Below are 24,677 nucleotides of genomic sequence, written 5' to 3'. Positions count from 1 at the left end.
ACAAAACGTTAAAAAAAGCCCCTTTGAGCGTAATAGAAAATCTAAAAGCTTCCTTTTTATTTATTTATTTTTTAATATGCATATATGTTATACATATATAAAGAAACGGAAAAATTAATCCTCACCTCAAAAAAAGAAATATAATTGTACTTTATAAGCATATGCCTAGACTTTAACTATGTTTTCGTAAATATTAAAATTACTGTGTATATTCAATGTTATTGCATTCGCCGATTCATTTCTCATTTCCGCGTAAGTAATGTAATGTAATGGTTCTTTATCATCGTATATCCATGAAAAAGGGTGTGTTCTGAAATCTTGAACAGCCATTTTTTAATGAAATGCTTATTGCGCATCCACAGTACCATCTGCACGACGTCCCCTGCAGTTGTAACCTACAATGAACTCTTTCGTTCTGATGCCTTCCAGATGTATGATGCTATTTATTGAGCTTCGGTGATGAAATTTTTACCATCCTGTCTCATATTTATTTCTGCACCCCAGGAACACCTTAAAAGTGCCCTCTGATCCACTATTTACATCAGCTAGGCTGTTTTCTCTGTGCTTTCAGCTTTTGCTCCTCTGATTTATTTCTTTTGCTGTTCGTCGCGACTGGTTGGATGTAATGCTGCCCAGGGTTTTGATTTGGTATCTGAGCAGCGTTAGAAATTCGATCTCTAAAAATGCATGATTGTGAAATAATTACTGCGTTGAGATTGGTCTCTGCTGTCCTGAAGTTGGTTCCGATGTATATATTTGAGGATTTGTTTGTTTAAATCATAATTTTCCAACATGAGCGCTAAGGAGATCTAAGCTTGCGTTTATTGATCCGAGGGACAGTAAGAGGGCAGTATCAAAAATACGCTTGGAATATTTTTCTTAAATAATTTTAAAGAAACATATAAAAATGAACTTGTTTATACAACTGTTACTATTACGCATCTTTAGAAGAATTATACTAAATTATGTTTGTCGATCTCTTTGCGCAAACTAGCCCGAGTTGCATACAGTTTCAGCTGTATCACGTTCTTTTAATACGTTGCATTACGCTTGCCATCTCCGTAAGGGATGTCTTTTCATGTTATTTAAGTATTTGTTCAGAAAATCCTAGGCAGGAATGGTGTTTTGAAATGCACGTGCACTCTGCACGGACTGGGTTTGAAATGCACTTGCACCTTATGTTGTTTTGAGCAACGTGTTTTCATAACATCAAAGAGTTAAAATAACGAACTTGGGCATCATCGATTGGCGATAGTATTTATTTATCTCAGAAAAGGAAGTTAGACTAGATGGAGTAAGCACGACGTCACAAAAATGAAGCCAAGGAACTGTCAACAACGTGACGTCACAACTTATCGTGGCCGCCATACAGCGTGCGAATAAGACTACAAAACGTATTGTTAAGTAAAGCACTTCCACTGCTTCTCTAGATTTTTACTATTTTGTATAGTTACCACGTGCGCATTTTCACTTCTATTGAATTTGAAGTAATTATTTGCAGTACTTATGATTTTTCTATGTACTTAGTAGAAAATCATTTACGTTAAGTATTAAAATTACAACGGGAGACTTCTAAATATTCAGTGATGAAAGCTAACATATAGACAATACTGATTAGAATGTCAACAAAACTAACCACACGCTCTCCAATGGCAGCGGCCATGATAAGTCGTGACGTCATACCGTAATGTTTTATCTTTGCTCATCTGGAATAGCTTAATGAACGCAAATGAATCCAGAATGGATTTTGCTACACACTTCTTCATCAGAGGTTTATTTCCTCAAAACAGTGGTATCTCGGTACACGTCATTAATCCATTCGAGGTACTTGGACGTGTACCAAACTGGACGAATACCAAACGAACTTTTCTATCCAGAAATAAAAGAAAAAAAAAAAAAAAATTCTTCCGTTCTTAAAAAAATTCCTAGTTATTAAATTGTTAGTATTATAACACTGCTTAATATACTAAAATACTAATGGAGTGTGTGAAATATATACTGTAACCATAAATGCAAATTTGCCAAATTTATTTATCTCTTTTCTGTTTCTTTTCTTTCGTCCTACTTGGACTTGCTTCAGGATTACTAGGTCTTACGTTAGCCGATTTTATAACATTATTGTTTTACATCATCCTTACATACCGTTATTCTCGGTATAACGGTGTGCAATAGCCAAATCTCGGATATGCACGTCATCTTCATACTTTTCAACAATCCCTTTTGTTCACTTTCAGGTGATCCTAACCATTTTCTTCATTACTTGAATCTTCTCATTTACTTTCTTAAAACTCTTAAGTTTTGAATGAAATTTACAAAAAGTTTATGAAAAAAAAAAAAAAAAAAAAAAAGCAGTTACGCGAAAATTCATAAAACTGCATGAAATCACTCAGGTTGTTTCCCGAACAATAGCAACAGTCGTATTGACGTTCATGGACAGTCATAGCGTTGTCTCGATAGAGGGGATAAAAGGGTTTATCTCGATAAACAAGGGGAGTGCGCTTAGTTGTGATTCATCGAACTTGAGTCGTATTCCAAACAAATATCGTATACCGAATAAAAATTTTCGCTTCCAAACAGAACTTGTTGAAAGTTGGACTATTCCAAAGCGGGCGTGTACCTGTGGTACCACTCTGTTGCAGTAGATGGATTGAAATTATCAGTCTCTTGTAAGTCGATAAATATTCTATTGCATTACCAATTAATAGAAGTTATTAACTGTGCTACTAATGAAAAGTAATTAGACGTGAAAATTATAGCATTCTGCAGTTTTAAATTTCTATAATCCTGTCTTAAAAAGCTAATATTTTTATCAAGTCATTGTATCTTTATAACCCAGATATACTGTTTTATTTATATTCTATTTCAGCGTAAGAAAAATATTTTGGTATCCTTTTGTGATTGTAACGCTGATTACAGTTTAACTATCTGTGATGCCAGCTAAAATTGTTGTTTTTTTTTAGCCACAAATATGACTCAGTTTCGTAGCAATGAACTATTATGATTGCTGCTTGATATCTTGAATATAAATCGTTATCTGATAGGTCTAAAACTGTTATGCTTGTAAGATTAAAAAAAAAAAAAAAAAAAGAGTGAGAGAGAAAGTAGGTGGGGGGAGAAAACAAGAAAAACGGAAAGAAAAATGCCATATACGCCTCATTTGTTTTCTCAGAAAAAAAGTGGGTGTCATTTTAACAGAACTTGTAAATCTTAAGTACATCTGACACTTCTCCAATTTGTTTGAAGTAATTCTTTTGTAGTTTCGAAGGAGTAAATTTAGCATGGAATTTATTGGCAGTGAGTGGTAGACATTTCTGAAAAATCGGATGAGGGCATTCAATGTGAATGTTTATTTTCCGTTCTTAGAAACTGTTGAAGTTATATATATATATACCTCATTTCAAAACGGTGTTCCGTGTAAAATTAGTTAGTTTTATATATTTATATTAATCATTTATTAACGATAATGAACATAATTCCAACGAACTGTTAATTCTAAGCGACGCTATCTTTTCTGTATTAAAACAAATCATAAAATAAGCACAACTGAAAACTGAGTTATTATTTTAAATCGTTTCCGACTGGTAAAAGTAAACCAAATATTTTTTATTATTTCAACGAAAATATGCAAATTAACTTCATTATTAAAGAAAAAAAAATCGGTACAGTTCTTAAAACATTAAAAAAAGTTGTAACAAATAGTAATTTAAACTATACCTTTTAAATTAATAATAAATAAAAATAAATAATTTAATTTAAAGTAATAAATTTTAAAAAAGCGGAGCAACTTTTTTTTTTTTTTTTTTTTCTTTCTTTCTTGAACTCTTTTTACTTCCTTGGCGAAGTAAAGAAAGTATTGTAATCGCGAGAAATTTCGGGTATCATATTTCAACAAAAATATCCATTTTGCCTGTTTTCGAATCTGTTAAGACAAACTTTTTTTTTCGTGACATGTGTACGTGCAGACAGATAAAGGACTGTTTTTTTAAGGAAATTATAAGGATTTTATTCGGAAATTTTTTTTTCCCCATTGACGCCTGTATGTATGTATCTCGTATAACTCAAAAACGATTAGCCATAGAACGATGAAATTTTGTATATGGGACTGCTTTAACATGTAGTTGTGCACTTACCTTTCTCTTTGCAATCGGCCGCTTCAAACGTATATATATTACATTTGCCCACTCCGTTACCCGGTTCGGTGAGCTCATTTCTTTTATTTATTTATGTGGTAAATGGTGCATTTTTTGCTTTAAAAGTCATTGAATTATGATGTTCTTATGTTAAGACTTTTATGTCTTTAGTTAATCTGCATGTAATAGTTGTAGAATTATCAACGATTTTAAAAGTTTAAGCGACAGTAGGCCTAATGTTTACATTTGAAACGCTTAGTAAAATAGTGAAACAAGTCAGCTGGTGCACCAAATTCAGTGTGTTTGTACTTAGTGGGGCCGAAAGTTAACTTTCAGTTTTGTACACCGAAAATTTTGTTTTCCTGTCAGTTGCCGAATTGCTTGTCTTCGCATAAAAACTCTTAATTTTAATTGAAAAAAAATTAACGGTATTTGTATGAACTGAACAGTTATATTTGTATTCAGTCTGAACTGAATTTATTGAATGAGAAATATATCTATAATGAAATTTGAAGAAATGAGTTTAAATGAAGTGTAGCAAAAAAGTATTTATAATTTAATAAACCGTACAAGGAAGTCATGTGGTGTCCAGATCATATTTTTTTAATGTTCTTAACTGATCGAAATTTTTTTTCTTTAATAAATTTCCAGTTCTCGTTGCCTACATTATTGCCTTAAACGAAACTTAACATCGCGTTTCTTCCCGCGGAATTCGAATATTAATCTTTATATTGATATAATTGTTCTTATCAGATAATAACAGCAAAATAATTTTATTCGCATAAATAAATCGTTAAAAAATATTATTAGGATATAAACGTTTATGAACTCCACTTCTCGAAAGGATTCTTAAAAGTTTTATTTAATATTTAGACATGCGCGCGTGTTATGCATACTAAATTTCGTGCTACGAGTTCTCGATAAGGGGGGGATATCAGTCGTAACCAGCATTCCTAATTAAGTTTCTAAGCCACTTTACAGCTATATTGTAAAACGTTATCAGGGACTTTCCTTGTTGATTGGTAATTGGCTGATAAATGTGTCCATTCTATGTTGGTTTTTAGGAAAGTTCTCAAAAGCTAGCAAATGTTTTTTTCCCACTTACATATTTCTGGTTCGCGCAACATTTTAATTACAGTACTTTTACTATTATATTATGTTAATCGAACTCATGAATGATTCATTAGATTGTTTTAATCTATATTTTTTTAATGATACTTAATTTTTATTTTCCTTTTTGAATTTTAGAGGCCTATTTCTTGTTGCTGGAAGGGCTGCTTTTTAATGACACAGAGATGTCGGGACGCTAGTCTCCGTTTTCAAGTTTGGAAGCGGCATTTGAATCATATTTATTGTAATCATAATGAAGATAATTCAGTTTTTGATTTTCTTTTTCGACATATGGCATCTAATGGTTTATGTAGAATGCGGAGTTGACTTGCGAACTGTAAAATATGAAGGTAAGTTTATTTATTTTCTGTCTTCATAGAATTTGTTTATTCTGTATGGAACAATTTAAATATTACAGTGGGGTAATTAAATATTAATTAGTCTTTTATACTAATTAATATTGAAATTGTTGCATATCGAATAAACGGAAATTAAAAATAATATTTAAATTACTGCTATAAGGATGTTTTTTGCGTAGTGTATGTTTCCGTTCGACCTTGAAAACATAAATACAATTGTTGCTTATTTTTAGTTTTTGCACTTGAAATTATTTCAGTATTTTTTTAAAAAACTGACGGATTATAAAACGCGTGGAAGTATATAAATTACTATTATTGTATAGTATATGAATTACGAAGATTTTTAAGATTCTGCTTGCTGCCTTGTGACAATCGGAATAAAATATATACTGTATGTGCCGGAAATTTGCATAATAAATTGTATGCTTACTGTATTTGCTGGAAAATAAGACTTCCTTATATATTTTTTAAATAAATAAAAAATAAAATTTAATTTAAAATACATTTTAAGAAATGAAAAAATACGTAAACGTTTGATAACGGCAGGATTCTGATTCGAATTCTGTTGTTTCTGATTAAAATGAAAGGCAAGCTACCTAATCAGATGCAGTATTTTATGGTGCTGGAAAAATTTGACGCTAAATTCATGATACATTACTACCTTATTAATTATCCAGGCATACCAGTTACGAATTTAGTGGATGCCGGTCTAAATTTAGTTCAATGAACGAGAAGTGGCTATTATAATTAGCAATAGTTATGCAGTATATATGTATTATACAACAAACATTCATTGCTAGGAAACACAAGTAATGATGTTATAGAAATATTGATAACGTAGATTACTGAATCCATAATGAATAGCAAACTTGGCATCCGAGGCAGATTAAATATTCTTCTGTATTTCAGTCGACATTTGCGGCCACGATTCACTGTGCACTCTAATTGTGCCTAATCAAGATCATCTACATTTTTCATACTGTTGCGATAGGAAGCGAGGAGGGAGGCAGTGTCTTAGCGAAAACGGAGGTAGAAGCAAAGTGCGCAGTTATCTAGGTTTGAAGCTCACCAAGAGAAATGTTTCAGTTTTTGAAATTTTGAGGTCCTGTGCCGAAATTACTTACATCATCAGCGTTATGCAAGTTATATGATATGAATTGATCTAGAAATGAAGCAATCCAGAAATAGTTATTACTATTTTTAGAATAGAGAGGGGAAATACCCAAATTAAAAATGAGGAGTTAAAGGGCTTTTGCTAATTTAAATTACAATTTTGAATTACGTACATTTTATTTTACACACACAGACATATCTATATATATATATAAATACATAAAGAAAACCTAATTAATATAAGGCTAAAAATTTTTAAAAAACTATACCTGTCCTGTGCTATAGCTGCAGGATTGAAGTACAATAAACTTAAAGCATTAAGTTAAAAGTAAATTGGAATCAAAGCAAAGCAATTCCTTAAACAATATTAATAATTTATATAAATATGTAAATGATTAGAAAAATGTGAAAGAAAATTTAGAAAGTAAAGATGTACTATTGTGGAAATCAAAAACTGGAATTTTGAATTCATTAATGCTGAATTAATAAAAAGTAAATTTAAACAATTAAAATCCTTCTGAAGTTCGACAGAAATATCCCGACTATTCTAGGAGAATTGGAATCCCTGTGTACAATTACCAGCAATTCAAGAAGACCGCGTTTCGTCTTTTTCGCATTTCTGAACAAAATCCCTGTTCCACTTTTAAATTTGCCAATCTATTTTATAAAATTTCTGAATTTAAAATCTTTTATTTCAGAAATGTGAAAAAAAAAATTCCCGGACGCGATGCTTGGCAATTAATTTTAAAAACAAAAATAATATCCATTCAGTACGATACTTAAGAATAAATTTAAAAAAATAATATATGGTTATTACCTATCTGATTTATTTGTTATTTAAACAGGTAATTATTCTATACAGTAGGGTAATTAAACTTCTGATTCTGTAAATTCATATCAAATTTCGAAACAAAAATATAACAAAAACAGGGGTCTTGTTTTCGAGTAAATATGGTAATTTAAGTATGGTCTTATATAAACAAGCCAATACTATATTTAAATTCAATAATTTAATGTATAACCTGCATTTAAAAAATAAATTAACAGTAAACAGTACAGCTCTCACGGTTACAATGAAAAAATTCTTCGATTTTTTTTTTTTTTTTCAAATGAAAAAAAAAAAAAAAAAAACGCATTTTTTCCCCTAAGCAAATTGATCAGCGCACTGAAAAATCGTAAATGGAGCTGGAACGATACACATATGACAAAAATTGCCAACATAAAATATTTGTAAAGATGAGTACTGTAAAGGACCAATGATAATACAAGAGAGGGAGAGGGGAAAATCTTTTATTGGAATTACGAGTTTTCAACGTGTACAACATTTCAATATAGAATCATCTTCCGTAAATTTGCAGTTTCTGGCCATCGCTGTTCTCTCACCTCACACCGATGGATTTCTGATTCTAGGGTTAAAGATGCCATAAAACGTGAAGTTACATAGGTTCCTCCTGCAATATTACATTCGTCATCGTTGTCAGCAACATCTCGCCTGAAATGCGTTATCGTCTGCGAAGGTGGGCATTGAAAACGTGTAATTCCAATAAAAGTTTTTTTTATTTTATTTATTATTATTATTATTATTATCTCTCTGTTGAGTTGCCATTGGTCCGTTTACAGTACTCTTCTTTGTAGATGTTTTAAGCCGGCAGTTTTCGTCATACGTGTATCGTTCCAGCACCATTTTTCAATGCGCTGATGGATTTGCTAAAGTAAAAAGTAGGTGTTGCCGTTTGAAAATTTCGAAATGTTTTCACTGTAACCTTAACCCTGAGAGTTCTGTTTTAAATTATCACAATATCAGTTTCTCCAGATAACAGTTTCTGAAATTTTATTTTCGATTGGCTGAATGGATAGAGTACTAGAGATTTATATATCGAGGAAGTTTTTTGATAAACACCCTGGTAAAAGGTTTTAGACAAGACACAAAAAATAAATTAATTTTGAGCAATAATAAAGTTAGAAGCTAAGTGAAACAGCTTCCATTCTTTCGCAAAGTGAAAATGACGCTGCTCTAATGTACTACATTATATTATGTTTTAGATTGCAGAATTATTTTTTATTTAAACCTTCACGTGAATTAATTAAAATTTATTCTTTTGTCCCGTAAGATTTCTCCCTGGTAAAATATTGTTGTAAAAAACGGTGAAATGCTCTTATAAACATGTAAAACGAGAAAAAGGTTTTGTTAACAACAAACATTTTATTTTTTCTCCCTTCATTTTACATGTTTTTACATGCAGTGATACTTGAAACACGTTGAAGTCAGTTTAAGGGGTTAAAAAAGTAATTAATTTTATTTAATTATGTGAGATTTGAATAAGGAGATGCAAACGTCAAAACATTCAGGGCTTGATGCAGTTCTTGGGTAATTGCTTCTACAAATGAAAAGAACGTAAACATTTTTCTTCTCTTTGTACTACTCTTATGACAAATGATTTATGGAACCAGTGAGGGGGGGATGACTACGGCATGAGGCGTTTTTGCGTTTATGTCATTTTGACGTGCTGTTTAAGGTTACTGAACTAAGTTCAGGTTACTTGGGAGAACTGAATGGAGTAATGGTTAAATGTAAATAAAACGGCGAATTTTAAAATTTCGTTCTGTTCGTAAATAGGCGTTATAGCCTGAGACTGTTTGGGTTGAATATGGGTGTTTACACCATTTTCTCCATGTGTGATGTGAGTATGAGCCAGTTTCTCTTAAAAGTCCTATGCTTCCCTTTAAACAGATAGCCCTAGTGTGTTTTGCCGTGAGCAATTGATTCATTCGAATCCAGACTTTGGAAATAATGTGAAGTTATGAAAGGAAAGGTGAAAAATAATGTTTAAATTTTCCATTGAGTAACAAAGCTTGCAGAATTGTCTTGAATTTCGAGGGATTCTCCCCTACCCTGATAACATTTCTTATAGACATTTTCTCTTCCATTTTTTTTTAACCAGTGTCAAATTTTGAAATGTAAATAGGCAATCTGAAACCATCTATTATTATTTAATATTCGAAATGTAAATAGACAGTTTGTAATAAATAATTTTTGAAATGCTATTTTTAGCAATAAATTTTGTAATTTTTATAAAATGCTTTAGAACTAAATGAAACGGAGCAATTTTTGGATAACAATTTTCTGGAGAAAATTATGTCGTGGCTTGTTTTTTAAAAAAAAGAATGGCCTTTTTTTTTTTTTTTTTTTTTTTTTTTTGGACGCTAGTGTTATTTTAAAGCACATTTATTGGAATAAAAAATTCAAACTGTAGCCAGGAGCTAGTACTGAACCTCGCTTGAATTGTGCATAACACAAGCCTTTTTCGTCTGGCGCGTGTTTTATAACTTACGAGCAGCTTATTTGCATTTAAAATTAAAGCTGATTTTCGAAACTTTTTTAAGCTGCTGATAAACTGTCGAAGTCGGCAATTTTAATTAGAAAAATCAACCTATATTGAAAATTTACTATAAATGAAAACGATATAGCAGCGGTTCTCGACCTTTTGACTAACGCATGCCACCTAAACAAAAACAGAAAAACTTTAGAACCACCACCACGTTTTACAATGATTACTTATCGATTTCTCAATGGAAATATTAAAAAAATAATTTGCCATTTGCACAACCTATTGGATATTTGAATTAAATATGCACACATAAAAAATATTAGATTAAAAATTGGTTGCCATTTTAATCAGCAAAATTTAATTCTAAAATTTAGTGTGAAATTTGGGACTGTTTAAGAGAGATCAAGTTCTTTATGTCGGTCTTATTTCACTTAGTTTTAACCGTAAATTCTGATCCACTTTAAATTCTGTTTGGTATTTATTTTTCAAATATAACATGGAAGAAAATCCTTGTTCACACAAATAGGTTGTGCAGAAAGGCAATAAAAATTTAATAGTCTTATTAGAAATGCCTTAAAATTCTTTTTTCGATTCAGCCAAAAGTTAACAAGTGTGTTAATTTTTAAAAATTCAGTTAGAGTTCATCACAGGAAATTTCTATCAGTTGTTCTTTTTCCTCAAGAGATTTTTGAATTTAATAGTTAATAGAAAATTTTTAGTAGAAGGTTTTTTAATTTAATAGATAATAGAATTTAATAGAAAATACTTTGTTTCTTTGCGTACGACCGGTTGAGAATGGCTGAGATATAATTTTCTGAAAGAATAGCACAAACTACTGAAATTCCTCCGCCCCCCTTTAAAAAATGCTTAAATCGATGCTTAGCAGCTCAAGAATTATTGTAAAGAGCCTTGATATCAGAAAACGGTGATGAATAGCCATTTTTCATTGGAGGGTGGCCGTTCTTTCAACAGCCGTGTTAAAATAAAAGCTTCTTTCCTACTTTTTTTTTTTTTTTTTCCCTGTTATCGCTTTGAACTAGCGACCTCTACGTTCTGCCTGGGTTGCTTTTAGGGATCAGACGATTATCTTCTCTTTCTCTTTTTTCTTTCATTATCTCTATGGCCCTGTTATCTTGTCCTTCCAAGAAATTTGCAGCTTTCACTGGTGTGAGTTTTTGTAGGCTTTGCTTATCTGTCCATGTTTCGAAACGTGTTGGGTGACTGAGTGGTAGCGATGCGATTCCGACAGTCCGTTCACATTGCCTTTTGCTTAGTAATTTTCAGGAATATTACAGCTAATCAGATGTTTTGCAGCCATTTCTTTCACATAAATTAAACAGGGGAAATTACATTATCGTGAAATACAATGTGCAGTAAAGCTGGAATAACCATGCTAATTTTCAGAACTGTATTAATAATTTAATTTCGCATTTCATTTTCCAGTTTTAAGTGAATGGAATAAATTTTCAATGAATCACTTCGTAGCCTTGTCATATATTCATAAGGAAAAGAGTGAAGCTGTAGGTAGTCAGGAATTGTCTTTCGAGATATGTACAGTCAGTTCTGGAATAACTGGAAGCAAACTAGCTTGTAATTAAACCGAGCGCCATCTAAAATAAATGAAAAATCAAATTTTGAAAGGTTTCAGATGTTAACTGTCGCCCCAAAGAGTTTGTTATGGCCTTTTACGCTTTCGCTGAGCTCACAGTCTACCAGTCAGCTTTTAACACTCACCCTGCTAACTTTTTTAGCTTTACTATTAAGCATCGTTTTCTTTCACACTTACGCCATGCACAGTTCAATAGCAAAATCGCAAAATTTTTAAAAGCAGCATATGTTTAAAATTCCAAATGCAGTGTTGGCATACGATTTTCTCTTGTTTTCAGTCTTTCCTCAGTGTATCGTATCAATGTTAAGCTTTCTTAGCAAGGTGGCGTGCAAAACATTTTTTTTTATTACTTAATGGCCGATTGCAACGGAAAAGGGAGGTGCACAACTACATGTTATAGCAGTCCCGTATACTAAATTTCAAAGTTTTACGACTGCTTGTCTTATGCGAGCTGACGTCACGAACAAAGTCTCTTCTGAATCCGTTTTAAAACCATTTAACAATCTGTTTTGAAAAAACAGGCCTTTTTTTCTATCCGTAGGAACAAATGTCACGCAAAAAATCATTCATATGTATTCGAGATGGGTCAAAATGGATGTTTTCGTTGCAGTAATATCCGAAATTTTTCGCGTTTACAATACTTCGTTCAAGGAGGTAATATGCTGTTAAACAAATCAATAAAAATACCTAAAAATTGAGAAACTGATCCTCTTTGGCTTATATAGTTTTCCCCTGGCCGCCAAGAAATCTCAGGTACCTTTCATTTCTCGAAATTACTGAAGGTTAAAATACAATTAAAGTTACATCCAGTTATGGTTACAGTTACATATAGGGATCAGACCAAAATCTTGTCCAGTGATCGCCAAATTTGGCTTTTTTTTTGACGATTTCTTCCCAAATTTAGCAACAAAAATTAATCGTTAAAAATCATCGCCAGCTTGGCGATATCGCGCCAGTTTAGCGAGATAGGCAACATGGGACATTACGCAAAAGGTACTGCAATTTTACATACAATTAGAATAAATTATTTACATAGATATAAAATTCATAACAATATATACAGAACATATTGATAAAAGTGTTAGTAAAAACACATGCTAAAGACATTAAAAAAAAAGTGTCTAATGCTATCTTGGCAACGAATATTTGTAATACAACATAAGTAAAAGCTTATAAAGTTTAGTAAAAGGCCCCGTCTGTATAAATCACATAGTAAAAGTTCGTTTTGATTAAATGACATGAAATTGTTAAGAAAGTACATTTAATGCACAGTTAAACGGCCAGATTGATGTCTACGCTCTTCAATACCGATAACGTACTTATTTTCAAGATAATTTTTTTCCCCCATGTAGGTGTTTAAATTCAAATTCAGCAGTTTTTTAAGGGCAGGACATTAACGAATGATAAACTTTTGAAAACACTTTTTGTAGCTATTCTTCACGATATGAAATAAGCATTTGGTGTGTGTGTGAGTATGGCAAAGCCTCGAGGGCTATCTGCCTAAGATGAGGGATGCCTTCGGGGGAGGACTTTCTAAGGGAAACTGGCTCGTATACATGTTACACATGGGGAAAACCACGAAAATGCCCATGCATGCCAGCCCGTTCGCGGGATTCGAACCTCGGACCAAACTACCAGTGTTCAGCGACTTTACCGCTCGGCCGCTGGTGGGCCCAAATAAGCATTTGGAAACTTACACTTTTTCAAGTTCTGTTGATGATGTTTAGTTATTCCCAAATGATTCATTTTTTTTTCCATTATAATTAAAATTACGTTAAGTTTTGTTAAATATAGAATTTGAAAGAATATAATTTACAAAAGACTGAAATAATCGAACGGTAATTCATACTGAAATGTAATCACTTTAATTTAATCGAACAAGAGGGGTATTTCGCGCAAAAAGTTTAGTCAATAATACAACTTAAAACGATGATTTGTTTTGAATTTCGAAATCTTCTTACAATATAACGCTGTTAAAGGGATGCTTTTATTCTGAATTTTGGGTTCTTCGATTTGTAAAAGATATATAATTTGTATGCCTTCAAAAAATTGCTCGACTGGATATGTTTTGTAAAGTATGTTGAACCAGACATCAAAACAAGCTTCAAGGTAAGATCATGAAAGTAGGATTATATTTTCTTCCACAATTATTTTGGAAAATAACTATTAACTTTTTTTTTCCTCTAGAAAAATTTGAATCTGATGAGCCTCTACGAAGAATGAGTTAGGTTGTTATCTCTACCTTTTAGAAAATCTCAAACTAGTACTTTATACAGCAAAACAAGGTGAACAGACTTGGTTATTGTCTTCTTCAGTTGGTTCTTATTTATGGATAACAACAATTTCAAACTTTCTTTGCCATATTTTTTTCTGTTATGTCCATGGTAAAGACCAGATGAAAAAGAGAGATGTATTGTTTAACACTGTCTGAGATCGTAGAAAGAAATGGTGCAAAATTATGTCTGGAGCTATATTATTATCTTTTCTGCTTAAGGTGTCAAGGTCGCATTTAAGGAAGGCGGTTTACATCAGACTTCCTAGTATTTTTGTAATGCAAGGCTTGTTTGCTCAACAGTTGAAATTTCTTAAATTTCTGTTTATTATTCACGCGTTTATCTGGAATTAAAAAAAAACATTAAGCTGAAAAAGATAGCGAATGTATTTTGATCTTTAAATATGATTTCGTAAAATTTGTATTCATCTTAAATTTGGTAAAACTGCGTGTTTACTTCCATGCCTCTCGAATTAATTTACAATTTTTCGTTGCTCTGCATTAGCAACACGCTTTAGATTTGTCTTCGATAGAATTCGGTCGCTAGAGTGTGGCTGACCTATAACTGTTCTAATACTTGTTTATTAAATTATTACCAGATGTTTACGTATGGATACTTTATTATTATGTGTTTACATTTTGGTTTGTGTAAACTGAGAGTAGTTGAATTTATTAAAGTTATTTCAAACCGAAACTATTCTCTTGATTTCGGCGCCATTTGAATAATAGGAATGTAAACACTGTGATATAGTTGAAATGTTCTCGAAATTGCGCAGATCTGTCCGTTCAATAGAACTCCTTATTTTATTTTATTTATTTATTTTCCCGCCGTGCAGGATTATAGAATTTTGCATTAGTTTCGTTATTTCGTAATGGATTTAAGGAAAATTTTTTTCTAGAAACGCATCTTCAAAACTGTACTGCAAATTAGCGCAAATAGTTAATTTTTTGGCTGTACGTCTCACTAGTTTCGTTCAATTTGTTCAAATGCTTTAAAGATTTCTGATCAACTTATAAATTTTTAAAATTTGTGATAAAAATGCGAGTATAATATGGAAGAAGTATCGGTGGAATAAGTATCTTATGCTTTAATGCGTGGAAACACGCTGGCGCATGGCAGATAACAGTATTTTATTTCGGCCGCGAAGGCACATTACTTTAATACTGCAAAGCATTTTAATTAAAATTGAAACATCAGTAATCGTACCGATATATCACCTTTTCGAATGGCACCATTCATTAATATCATTTTTCCGAATTGCGCGCTAGAGATAAAAATACTTTATTTCGAATAGTGTTGCCACCGCTCGCTTTCAAATCGTTGAGTTTGTTAATGAAAAATTCATTAATGGTTTACAGTATCTGAAATGTATAATAAAACAAATTCGAAATTCAGAATTGGGGTTCCAGGTTCACATGTTCGGGTGGAGGACTATGCTTTTCAGAATTTGATGTCTGTAGGTACTGCGTTTTTTTTCCCACAATGCCAGGAATGATATATGGAGATAACATGTGGTGGTGGTAATTTGAAAAGTCAACCAGCCATGTAATATTAACCGACATAGTTGACAAAAAAAAATGTAGCATGTACTCAGCTTTGTGTGAGTGTAGGGGGGAAGCGTGCTCTAGAAAACTATTTTTGGCCGTTTTTATTAGTCTAACCAACAACAGTTTTTTTTTTTTATATATATATATAAATGGAACCTTTTATATTTTTTCCGCAACTAGCTTAATGACTAATTTATGTATAAATATGAATAAAAAAATTTTGTACACTGTAAATGCTAGGCACAATTTGTTTCTTAACTATGGAAATATTATCTCGAATTTCTTCCATTTCACTTTCTTACCAACTTGAAAAAAGTAAATGCAAGTGAGAAGAATAAAGATATCGAGAGAAATAATAAATAGAAAAATCTTTCTTCGAACACGATCTTAGAGATTTCCTGTAAGGCTGAAAATCTTATGCAATTCATTTGCATGCGGTTGGCTCAATCGCTAATTCCTGTAACTTCTGGACGCAATCCAATTCTTTACGCAAAAGGCTTGGCGAAATTCCAATTACGAATTCAAAACTTTTATATAAAGATGGGGAATTTCATTTCAAGATTCTAAATTTTTACAGAACTAAGTTAAGTATAAACGCGTTTTTCTCTCTTCTGTATATGTTAATACTTAGTTTCATTTAATCCGTCTTATAAGATAAAACCAAAGATTTATAAACATTATTTGTGTTTTCATTTCTCTCATCTTGAATTTAATTTTATGAAATAAATATTCCTTGAATACCTATTGCCAGATTCACGCGTCTCTGTGCATCCATATATTACCAAGTGACGCTCGCCGAATTTCGCATTTTTTTTTTTTTTTTTTCCTTTTCATTTGTTTGTTTTGTTACTAAAACTTTGTATTACATAGAATATTTTCAGACAAGAAAATTTCAGTCTGAAGATTTTAGATTACAATCTTAATACCTCAAAAGAGGTTTCGAAATTAAAAATTGCAATTAAAAAAAGTTTAAAGGGTAAGGTGAGGGCATTATGAGGTATTTTTCCCGCCTTCCAAGCGAGCCTTCGTGGTCTAGTGGTCTGCATGCTCAGCGCGTAATTGAGAGGTCCGCGCTTCGATTCCCGGCGAAAGCGTTGCATATCTTGCCTGCTTCCAAAAATATCTAATGTCTGACATTGGCGTCCGAACTAAAAGGGTGTTGTATGATGATTCTCCTCACCCAGAATTTGGCAGTTGGGTCCCCTAAAAACCACAGTCGCCCTTTAAAAGGGGGAGTATATAAGGTATTTTTCCGGCCTTCCTAGCAAGCCTTCGTGGTGTAGTGGTCTGCACGCTCAGCGCGTAATTGAGAGGTCCGCGGTTCGATTCCCGGCGAAGGCGGAATGAATCTCTCCTGCTTCCAAAAAATCCTATTGTCTCTACAACATCATAAACATTTAAAAGAAAAGGGTTTTTGCATTAATTACGTAACATATGGCGTTAGAAGCATCTTTTTATGAATTACGAGGGTAGGGTGAAAAAATTTGAGCCTCACAGTGAAGGAGGGAGTTGAGCTTTAGTTCCCATTATTAATTTTTCTACATAGTCATAATCTCAGTGCACTTAACGAATTCAATGCTGTAGTTTGTTTTATAGTCATAGAACATTTTGTCCTGATCCTCACACCATTAACTAATTGCTTCAATGACATCATCTGTGTTGAAGTGACATCCTGGAAGCGAATTTTTGGTAGCAGGGAGCCGAAGAAAAATCTGCTCCGTCAGACTTTGATTAATTTTATGGAGGGAATAAGGTGAATGAAAAAGTGAGCCAGAAGCCACAATCGACCAAAGCAGCTTGTTTAGTTGTGACACAGTGAGGAGGGGCATTGTTCTCACGCTGGATGATTCTTTTCTCGATTTTTCCTAACCACTTCTCCTCCATGCCATTTCTCGGTTTGTTATAATATTCTTCGTTGATACTGGAGCATTTCTGCATAAAATCACAAAGTTAACCTTTCATTTTCCCCTTCGTTTTCAAAATTCTCCTTTATTTATGTCCTGCACAGTTTCTGGACGATTCGGCGATCAACCATGATCATATCCAGCAAAGCGTTGATGTTTTTTTGTTGTCGACAATTAACGTCCTTGTCGTTGTTCATCCAAAATATTCATTTGAAACTGTCAACAGTTGCAAATAATACAGCTTCATTTCCTACCGTCGGCAAAATTTCTGTTTTAGCTCTTCCGACAAAGGTGCGGAATCTCGGCCCCACCAACCACTCTGTTCTCTGAAAATTCAATCATGTACCGTTTGAAAAACACGGGGGGGGGGGGGGGTACGTCAATTTCATGAAATGTCGCTTAGTGTATCACAAATCTTCAACCTAACATCCTACAAGATTTTAACTATCTAGAACCAATTCATCCTTGTGACGCTCAAAACTTTACATCCTTTCTACGTACAACATAAGAATGGAATATCGAGTCCTCACCTCAGTGTTGAGGTATCACCGGGGAGTTGCAAATGTTCATAGTAAATTTATATGGTTAGCTAGATTATTAAAAATTAAATTGCTTAAAACTGCAAGGAAGACAGGAGAGACTTTTCTTAGACGGAGGCTTGGTTCAGAGTGACTTAATTTTAGTTCACGTTCCCAATGGACAATAAAAAGTTTCGGTTTCCAAATTGAAATCATTATTGACTTCTTATGTAACCATACGACGGGGAATTAAATCGGAAATTACGATTTAATATTAATCGAATTTTTTAATTTAAAATTTAAAAAATAATTAAATCAGAGTCTCATCTCGCTAGGCTAACGACTTAGGTATGGAGCTCTTGTAGTAATGTTCAAGTTCAAGTTCATCGAGTGTGTGTGCCTCGCATAGAGTGCGAGAGAGTCAGTCTCTCCGAGTGTGTGTCTCGTCTAGCGAGTCAGTCCCTGCGGAGTGGATCGAGTTGACAACCGGGCAGCGAGTGCCGAGTGGGTCGTCGAGTGCACCGCAAGAGTCTCGTAGTATATCGCGGTTAGTGCATCGTCGAGAGAGCGTGTTGAGCTCCGGGAACGACTGAACCGAAGAGACGGGAGCTGTGCTCGTGTGTCGTCGAGTGCATCGCGAGTTGTAACGTGGAGAGTCTCGAGAGTACGTGGAGTTCCGAGAACGACCAAGCAGAGTCGGGAACTGTACTCCGGAAAGCAGAGTCGGGTGCTTTGCGTGAAGCTGTCTCCACCGTTATTGCCTGACAGTGTGAAGGCTGTGTCGCTGATTGTGTTAGCATGTTTATAACAGTTCGACGACTGTAAAAGTGTTTTTGAGCTGTTCTGATTAATATTGGTTAATAAAGTATGCTTCGATACTTAACCAAGTGTCGTAGTTATTCACCTCAAATCTACGAACCCCGTACGAACGTGAAGGAAGAAATAATGTAACAATACAATATGTAATTAAACAGCGAATACTGTGTTTGTAGAATTATTATATGCAATTTTTTGTGCACTTTTCAATAAATTCAGTAACGCGGAAGGGGAGGGGAAGCAGTTTTACCGCAGTTTGCAATTTTAATCTGGCAATATTTGATAATTCGGCTTCAGTAAACTCTAGAACTTATGAGATAGATGCGAGATGAGACTCTGATTTAATTATTTTTTAAATTTTAAATTAAAAAATTCGATTAATATTAAATCGTAATTTCCGATTTAATTCCCCGTCGTATGGTTACATAAGAAGTCAATAATGATTTCAATTTGGAAACCGAAACTTTTTATTGTCCATTGGGAACGTGAACTAAAATTAAGTCACTCTGAACCAAGCCTCCGTCTAAGAAAAGTCTCTCCTGTCTTCCTTGCAGTTTTAAGCAATTTAATTTTTAGATTATCGGACTTTAGCAATATTCTCTAACGCCAGTGTGCCCCTCCCCCATCTAAAAAGTGTGTAGAATTCTTTCTCCAGGTATGTCCCACCACACACACATACACTTAGATGATACTACAGAATTTAAAAGAAGAAGTAAATCTTAAATAAATTCGAAGAGCAAGTTGTTAGACTCTTAAAAGATTTTGAAGTATTCTATTGGCAGCAAAAATCGCTGTTACAGCAAAGGAGCAAAGAAGAAATCTTTTCTCCTTCGCACGACTTTGTTAACGCTCACATTTCTCCTTATTATCGAAAAGATAGAACCTACCCTTTTTTGTCATCATCTGTATCAGCATTGATCGACATCTTAGCTCTTCAGGGCATAAATCTTCGAAATAAGGAAGGGGATAAAAAATATATTTCGTGAAGGGTGGGTGTTCGAGGGAGAGGGGTTCCGATTCAGACCCTCAGGAATGCGACTGCTGACTCAGATTCATTCGAGTATTGATTAGCATGCGATCGGAGTAGCGCGACGTTAATTTACATATCAGCAGGACATTGATTCTTATGAGGAAGGTGCGGCGCTCACCGCCGGTCTATTCTGCCTACTTTCTCACGGGTTTGCAATCTGGGAGGGAAAAAAAATAGTAGTCATATTAAATCTAGAAAAAAGTGTGGTGGAGAAAAAGGATTTAATGTACTTTTTTCCCCTTTTGTCATCCCCTTCGTCACAGCCTAGAGGTTGCTGAGCGTAATTAAAGGGTTCAGATATCAGACCTTGCTATCGAGAAGTACTTTTTTAACTTTTTTGATTTTATTTATTTATTTATTATTATTTCTGATATGCTCAAGAGTGTTTGTTTCTGTCTCTCTTTCTTTTCTCTCTCACTCGCGCGTTCTCCCCACACCCCTTTTTTTTGGTTCCACTTTCTGTTTTCTTGTTCTCTGCACGTTTTTACTTAGTATAATCATAAAACTCTCAGGTTGTAAAATGTTACTAAAATAAAAATGTTATAAAAATGTTACTAAAGGAAAAGATTGGAATTTGTCTAATAAGTGGAAACTTTATGCCTCTTAGGAAAATATTTGTTTTAGAAGAAAATATTTAAATAAAAAATATGACACGGGTCTGTAAACAATATGCGTAAATTAAGGGGCAGTAATATCATACAACTGTTAATAAAGCTTATTAATTTCTGTAGGAGAATGAATCAGAATTAAATGAAGTTAAAATAATGAGAAATAAAATTAAATTTATTGATACATGGCAAATCGAACAATATACGACAATTTGAACGGAAGAGTTGTAACAACAACTCCCTCTGTATAAATATTGTTGCAAAATGCCCAGTTGCAGTGAGGTAGCTTTCCCGCAAAGCGGTGTTAGGTTTGCCAGAAAGTGGCGGGGAAAGGCATGGCTGCCAGATTTTGAACGAAATCGTCTATTTGGCGACAAAATTGGTGATAAGCCATGGACAGAGCGGGAAGATTCTACAACGCATTCTTAGCGGTTTTCCCGAGAGTATTCTCGAAGGTAGGTTAAAGCTATAGATACCCTGCCTGACCTGGAAGAGAGTATCTTGAGTTCAGAAATTAAGCTTGAGAACGATCGACGGAGTCGGAGGCTGCACTTTAGTGCTTTGCGATGAAGTTATCTTCACCATTACACCCTGTAGGCTGTGTTGCCAATTGTCTCAGCATGTTTATCGTAGTTTTTCGACGACTATAAACGTGTCTGTGGAACTCTCCTGTGTAACAGTGCTTACTGGTGAATAAATTGTGTTTTGATTCTTCATCAAGTGTTCTCATCAATTACTCCAAATCCACGAACCCGTAGAACCCAACAATATAAACGCAATATCTTAGACGCTTTTTAAAGTCTAAGATTATTGTTTGTTTAATTGATTATAGCAAGAAACGCTTGAGGGATGCTTTCATAGTGATTTTTCTCAGGAAACTGTTTCATATTCATGTGACATGTAGGGAAAATCACGAAATCGCATTCGAATTCAGTGAGTTCGCATACTCACTTTTGCTGTATCTTATCTTTATGGATACTTCATGAGTTTCTGGAAAATGATTTCTTGAAAAATGGTTTGGATTGGTTTGGTTTTATGAGATTATGACAAAGCCTCGAGGGCTATCTGCCTAAGGGATGGGATACCTTCGTGGAGGATTTTTTAAGAGAAACTGACTCTATACACGTTACACATGGAGAAAAACTACGAAAACGCCAACCCGTTCGTGAGATTCGAATTATTTTTTTAATTGAAATTCGATTCATGATTCTTAATGCGTCTTCGTTCGTATAATAATATCAGTGCGCTTGCTTTTTTATGTTTAAAGAAGTAGTATAGTACCACTGATCAATACTTTGCAGTATAGTAGCATCACTGATGTAGTAGTTCTGCGTAGTATAGTATCATTGATCAGTATTATGCAGTATTAGTATCATTGATCATAAATTGAAATTTCCACATTTGCATTAACAGCGTTTATTTTTATATAACAAAGCTTTATTGTGGAAAAAAGCGAATCATTTGATTAGTTCATCGTTGTATTTTTTATATCACAATTTTGTCACGCATTGTAGGAAAAATAATTAAAGTTTTTTTTAAAATATTGATGAATAAATATTGATTTTGTATTAATACTCTTAACTGTAACCTAAAATAGTAGTAGCACGTCCTTTCAGCAACAGGAATATCTTCGATTCGAATCCTGACAACGGCACTCATCTTTCACCATCTTTGGCTCTTTTTTTTTCCCCCTCTAATGGCGGGCACTTGCTTATAACGGCATTGGCCACTACTAAGGCCAGAAGCGGTGGCCATTTTATTGTGGAGGCACCTAATAGGCGGCCACCGTTACCTCCTATGAAGAGACGGGATTCGAACCCGGGCCCTTCGATATCGATACCCCAGCTCCTCTAACCATTATCCCGTTTGGGCGGCTCTTCTGCTCTAAAATAACCAACTGCTTGTACAAATACTGCGAATAACCGAATCACTGTTTTATATTTCTTATAACGATCTGAAATGAAATCGTATTGGATTAGCGTTTTGCGAATGAGACCTCACCAGCGGAAATTCACATCGGCGGTTCAGTCACTGCAAATTACTTCAAATACCCTATTAATTCTGCATTAAGACGAGATTTCCACATGCTCTGGCGACCCTTGCACCAGTTAATGAAGGCGAATGCATAAAAGCCGAGTGGTAGAGGCAGATGAGAAACCTCAGCTGTGACTTAATCGGGGTTATTTGTATTTTGATTAGGCATTCCTTGGCCTTGGATTTCTTACTCTCACACGAAGGCTGGAATTAGGGAACTCGTTGTTGGCGTGGCTGCCATGCTAATGACTGCAGAACATTTTGTTTGGTTACACCCTTCTAACACTGTGGTCCATTATGTTACCTTGTTTTCGAATTTTGTTATCTCACTTGTTAAAAATTAAGCCATCTGAAATCTCTCATTTGCATCCTTAACCTGGGTTAATTGGGAAAAAGATGTGTAGCAGCAGTGTCGTACTTTTTACTAGGCTTTTTTTTTCTTTTTTTTTTTTTTTCCCTTTCTTTTTCGTAGCCCACTAGAAGAATTAGCCAAAAAAAAAAAAAAAAAAAACTATAAAGCTGGAGAGAAAATTGTTTTAGATTTGACTATTGGTTATTAATTGGTAGATTTCGAGAAAACAAATATGTCACTTAAGTAAATAAAAAGTCTGATTTGGACACCGCATCACTTAACAGAATATTAAATTATACGCAGTTTTTCCTGCATTTCACTTAAACTTATTACCTCGAATTTCATTAGATGTATTTCTCATTCAATTAATTCAGTTCTCACAATTCGGTTCTCACTTCGCGGCAATGCAGAAATACATAAAACCTCAAAATATCTTTGTTAAAAATTGGAAAATATAGAAAAATATAAAATACCAAATGCAGTTAAAACAATTTAAAAAATATGCAATTAAAATTAGAGTTCTGAAGGTGCAGAAATCGAATTCACTATTCTAAGTTTCAAATGTAAACAATATGGCTGCTCTAGTAAAGATAAGTAGGCTTAGCTGCACTTAACAAGTCTTAAATTGTTCATAACTGTACAACTATTGCATGCAGATTAAATAAAATCACCAAAACCTTAACCGAAAGATAAAGAACAGCATAATTAAATCATTTTTACAGAAAAAAATGCACAAAATTACCAACATATAAGAATAAAAAATAGAGCTTGCGAAGCCGAGCCCCCTTAGGCCCAATCTTTATTGAAACCAAATTTTAATAAATTTACATTTGAGTACAATTTTACGTATGGTGCTTTCTTGCATTACAGTATGGCATTAGGTTTAAGAGTTGCTTAGTATTACAATACAATTACATTAGCATGATTAATTAAGACAATAATTACATACCATAGTATAGATACGCACTGTTACATCAAAAATAAACACTTAAATATTAAGTAGACATGCCGTCCAGAAAGTGTGGTGGTTAGAAGAGCCTGACTGCGATACCGAAGGGCCGGGGTTCGAATCCCGGAGAAGGCATGGATGTAATTGTCTGTCCCTTCATAAGAGGCAAAGGTGGCCCAAACAATTTCATTCCGGATATTTTTTCACTTCAGATGACCAGCGTTCTGGCCGACTTTCTGAAACTGATGATGTCAAAATTAAAGCCATAACTGAATCGAATTGTCATATAAATGTGCGAGAGATTACAAAAAGGTTAACTATATCACACACAATAACTGAAAATCACATAAGATGTCTTGAACTAGTTAAGGAGCTCGATCTTTGGGTTTCGCATGAATTGAAAGAAATTCACTTAACGATGTGTGATAATTTCAAACGTAATGCAATCGACTCTTTTTTGAAACGAATTATCATTGGTGATGAAAGATAAATCTTCTCCAATAACATTAATCAAAAAAGATCATGATCTAAGCATGATGAATCAGCACAAATCATATAAAAAGCAAAATTGCAGTGGAAAATTATTATATTGTCAGTTTGTGGGATTACAAAGTATTATGTTTAGAGATGCTTCTCAGCAACCAAACGATCAACTCCGATGCTTGCTGTCAATAACTTATGAAACTGGAGTCCCTTTAATCTGGTTAATAAATTTGCCTTCAGAATGTTTTAATGCTCAGAATTAAATGTATTTTAAAACATGTTGAACTCGAAATGCTACTAGTTACCCATGTGGGTAGACTGCGAACTGCATCTTGTGAAACACATAGATTACTACTATCTTTGTAAGCAAAGTTTGTTGATTTACTAATTAGTTCAAGAAATAATAATAATTAATAGATTAGAATAGATAATTTAAGCATAATGTTGTGGATATTTTTTCTAAGTATTATGTCTGGGGGCGGCATTCACAGATGAATGATAAGCGATAATGTC

At 33.7% G+C, this 24,677-nt stretch overlaps 1 protein-coding gene across 1 annotated transcript in view; it reads left to right on the top strand.

The window, feature by feature from the left end:
• The window catches only part of Sema5c (Semaphorin 5c), a 209,600-nt gene that overhangs the window by 84,848 nt on the left and 100,075 nt on the right, over positions 1 to 24,677 (top strand). The window contains exon 2 of the mRNA XM_085807641.1: positions 5,379 to 5,590. Coding sequence (XP_085663767.1) covers positions 5,494 to 5,590 — 97 coding nt within the window. The 5' untranslated portion in view covers positions 5,379 to 5,493. The remainder of the gene's footprint in view (positions 1 to 5,378; positions 5,591 to 24,677) is intronic.

This window comes from Stegodyphus dumicola, chromosome 1 (assembly GCF_044657685.1).
Source record: "Stegodyphus dumicola isolate Sdum_Otavi_A_Nest chromosome 1, ASM4465768v1".
Lineage (NCBI taxonomy): Eukaryota > Metazoa > Arthropoda > Arachnida > Araneae > Eresidae > Stegodyphus > Stegodyphus dumicola.
This window is presented reverse-complemented; position numbering and strand designations above follow the sequence as displayed.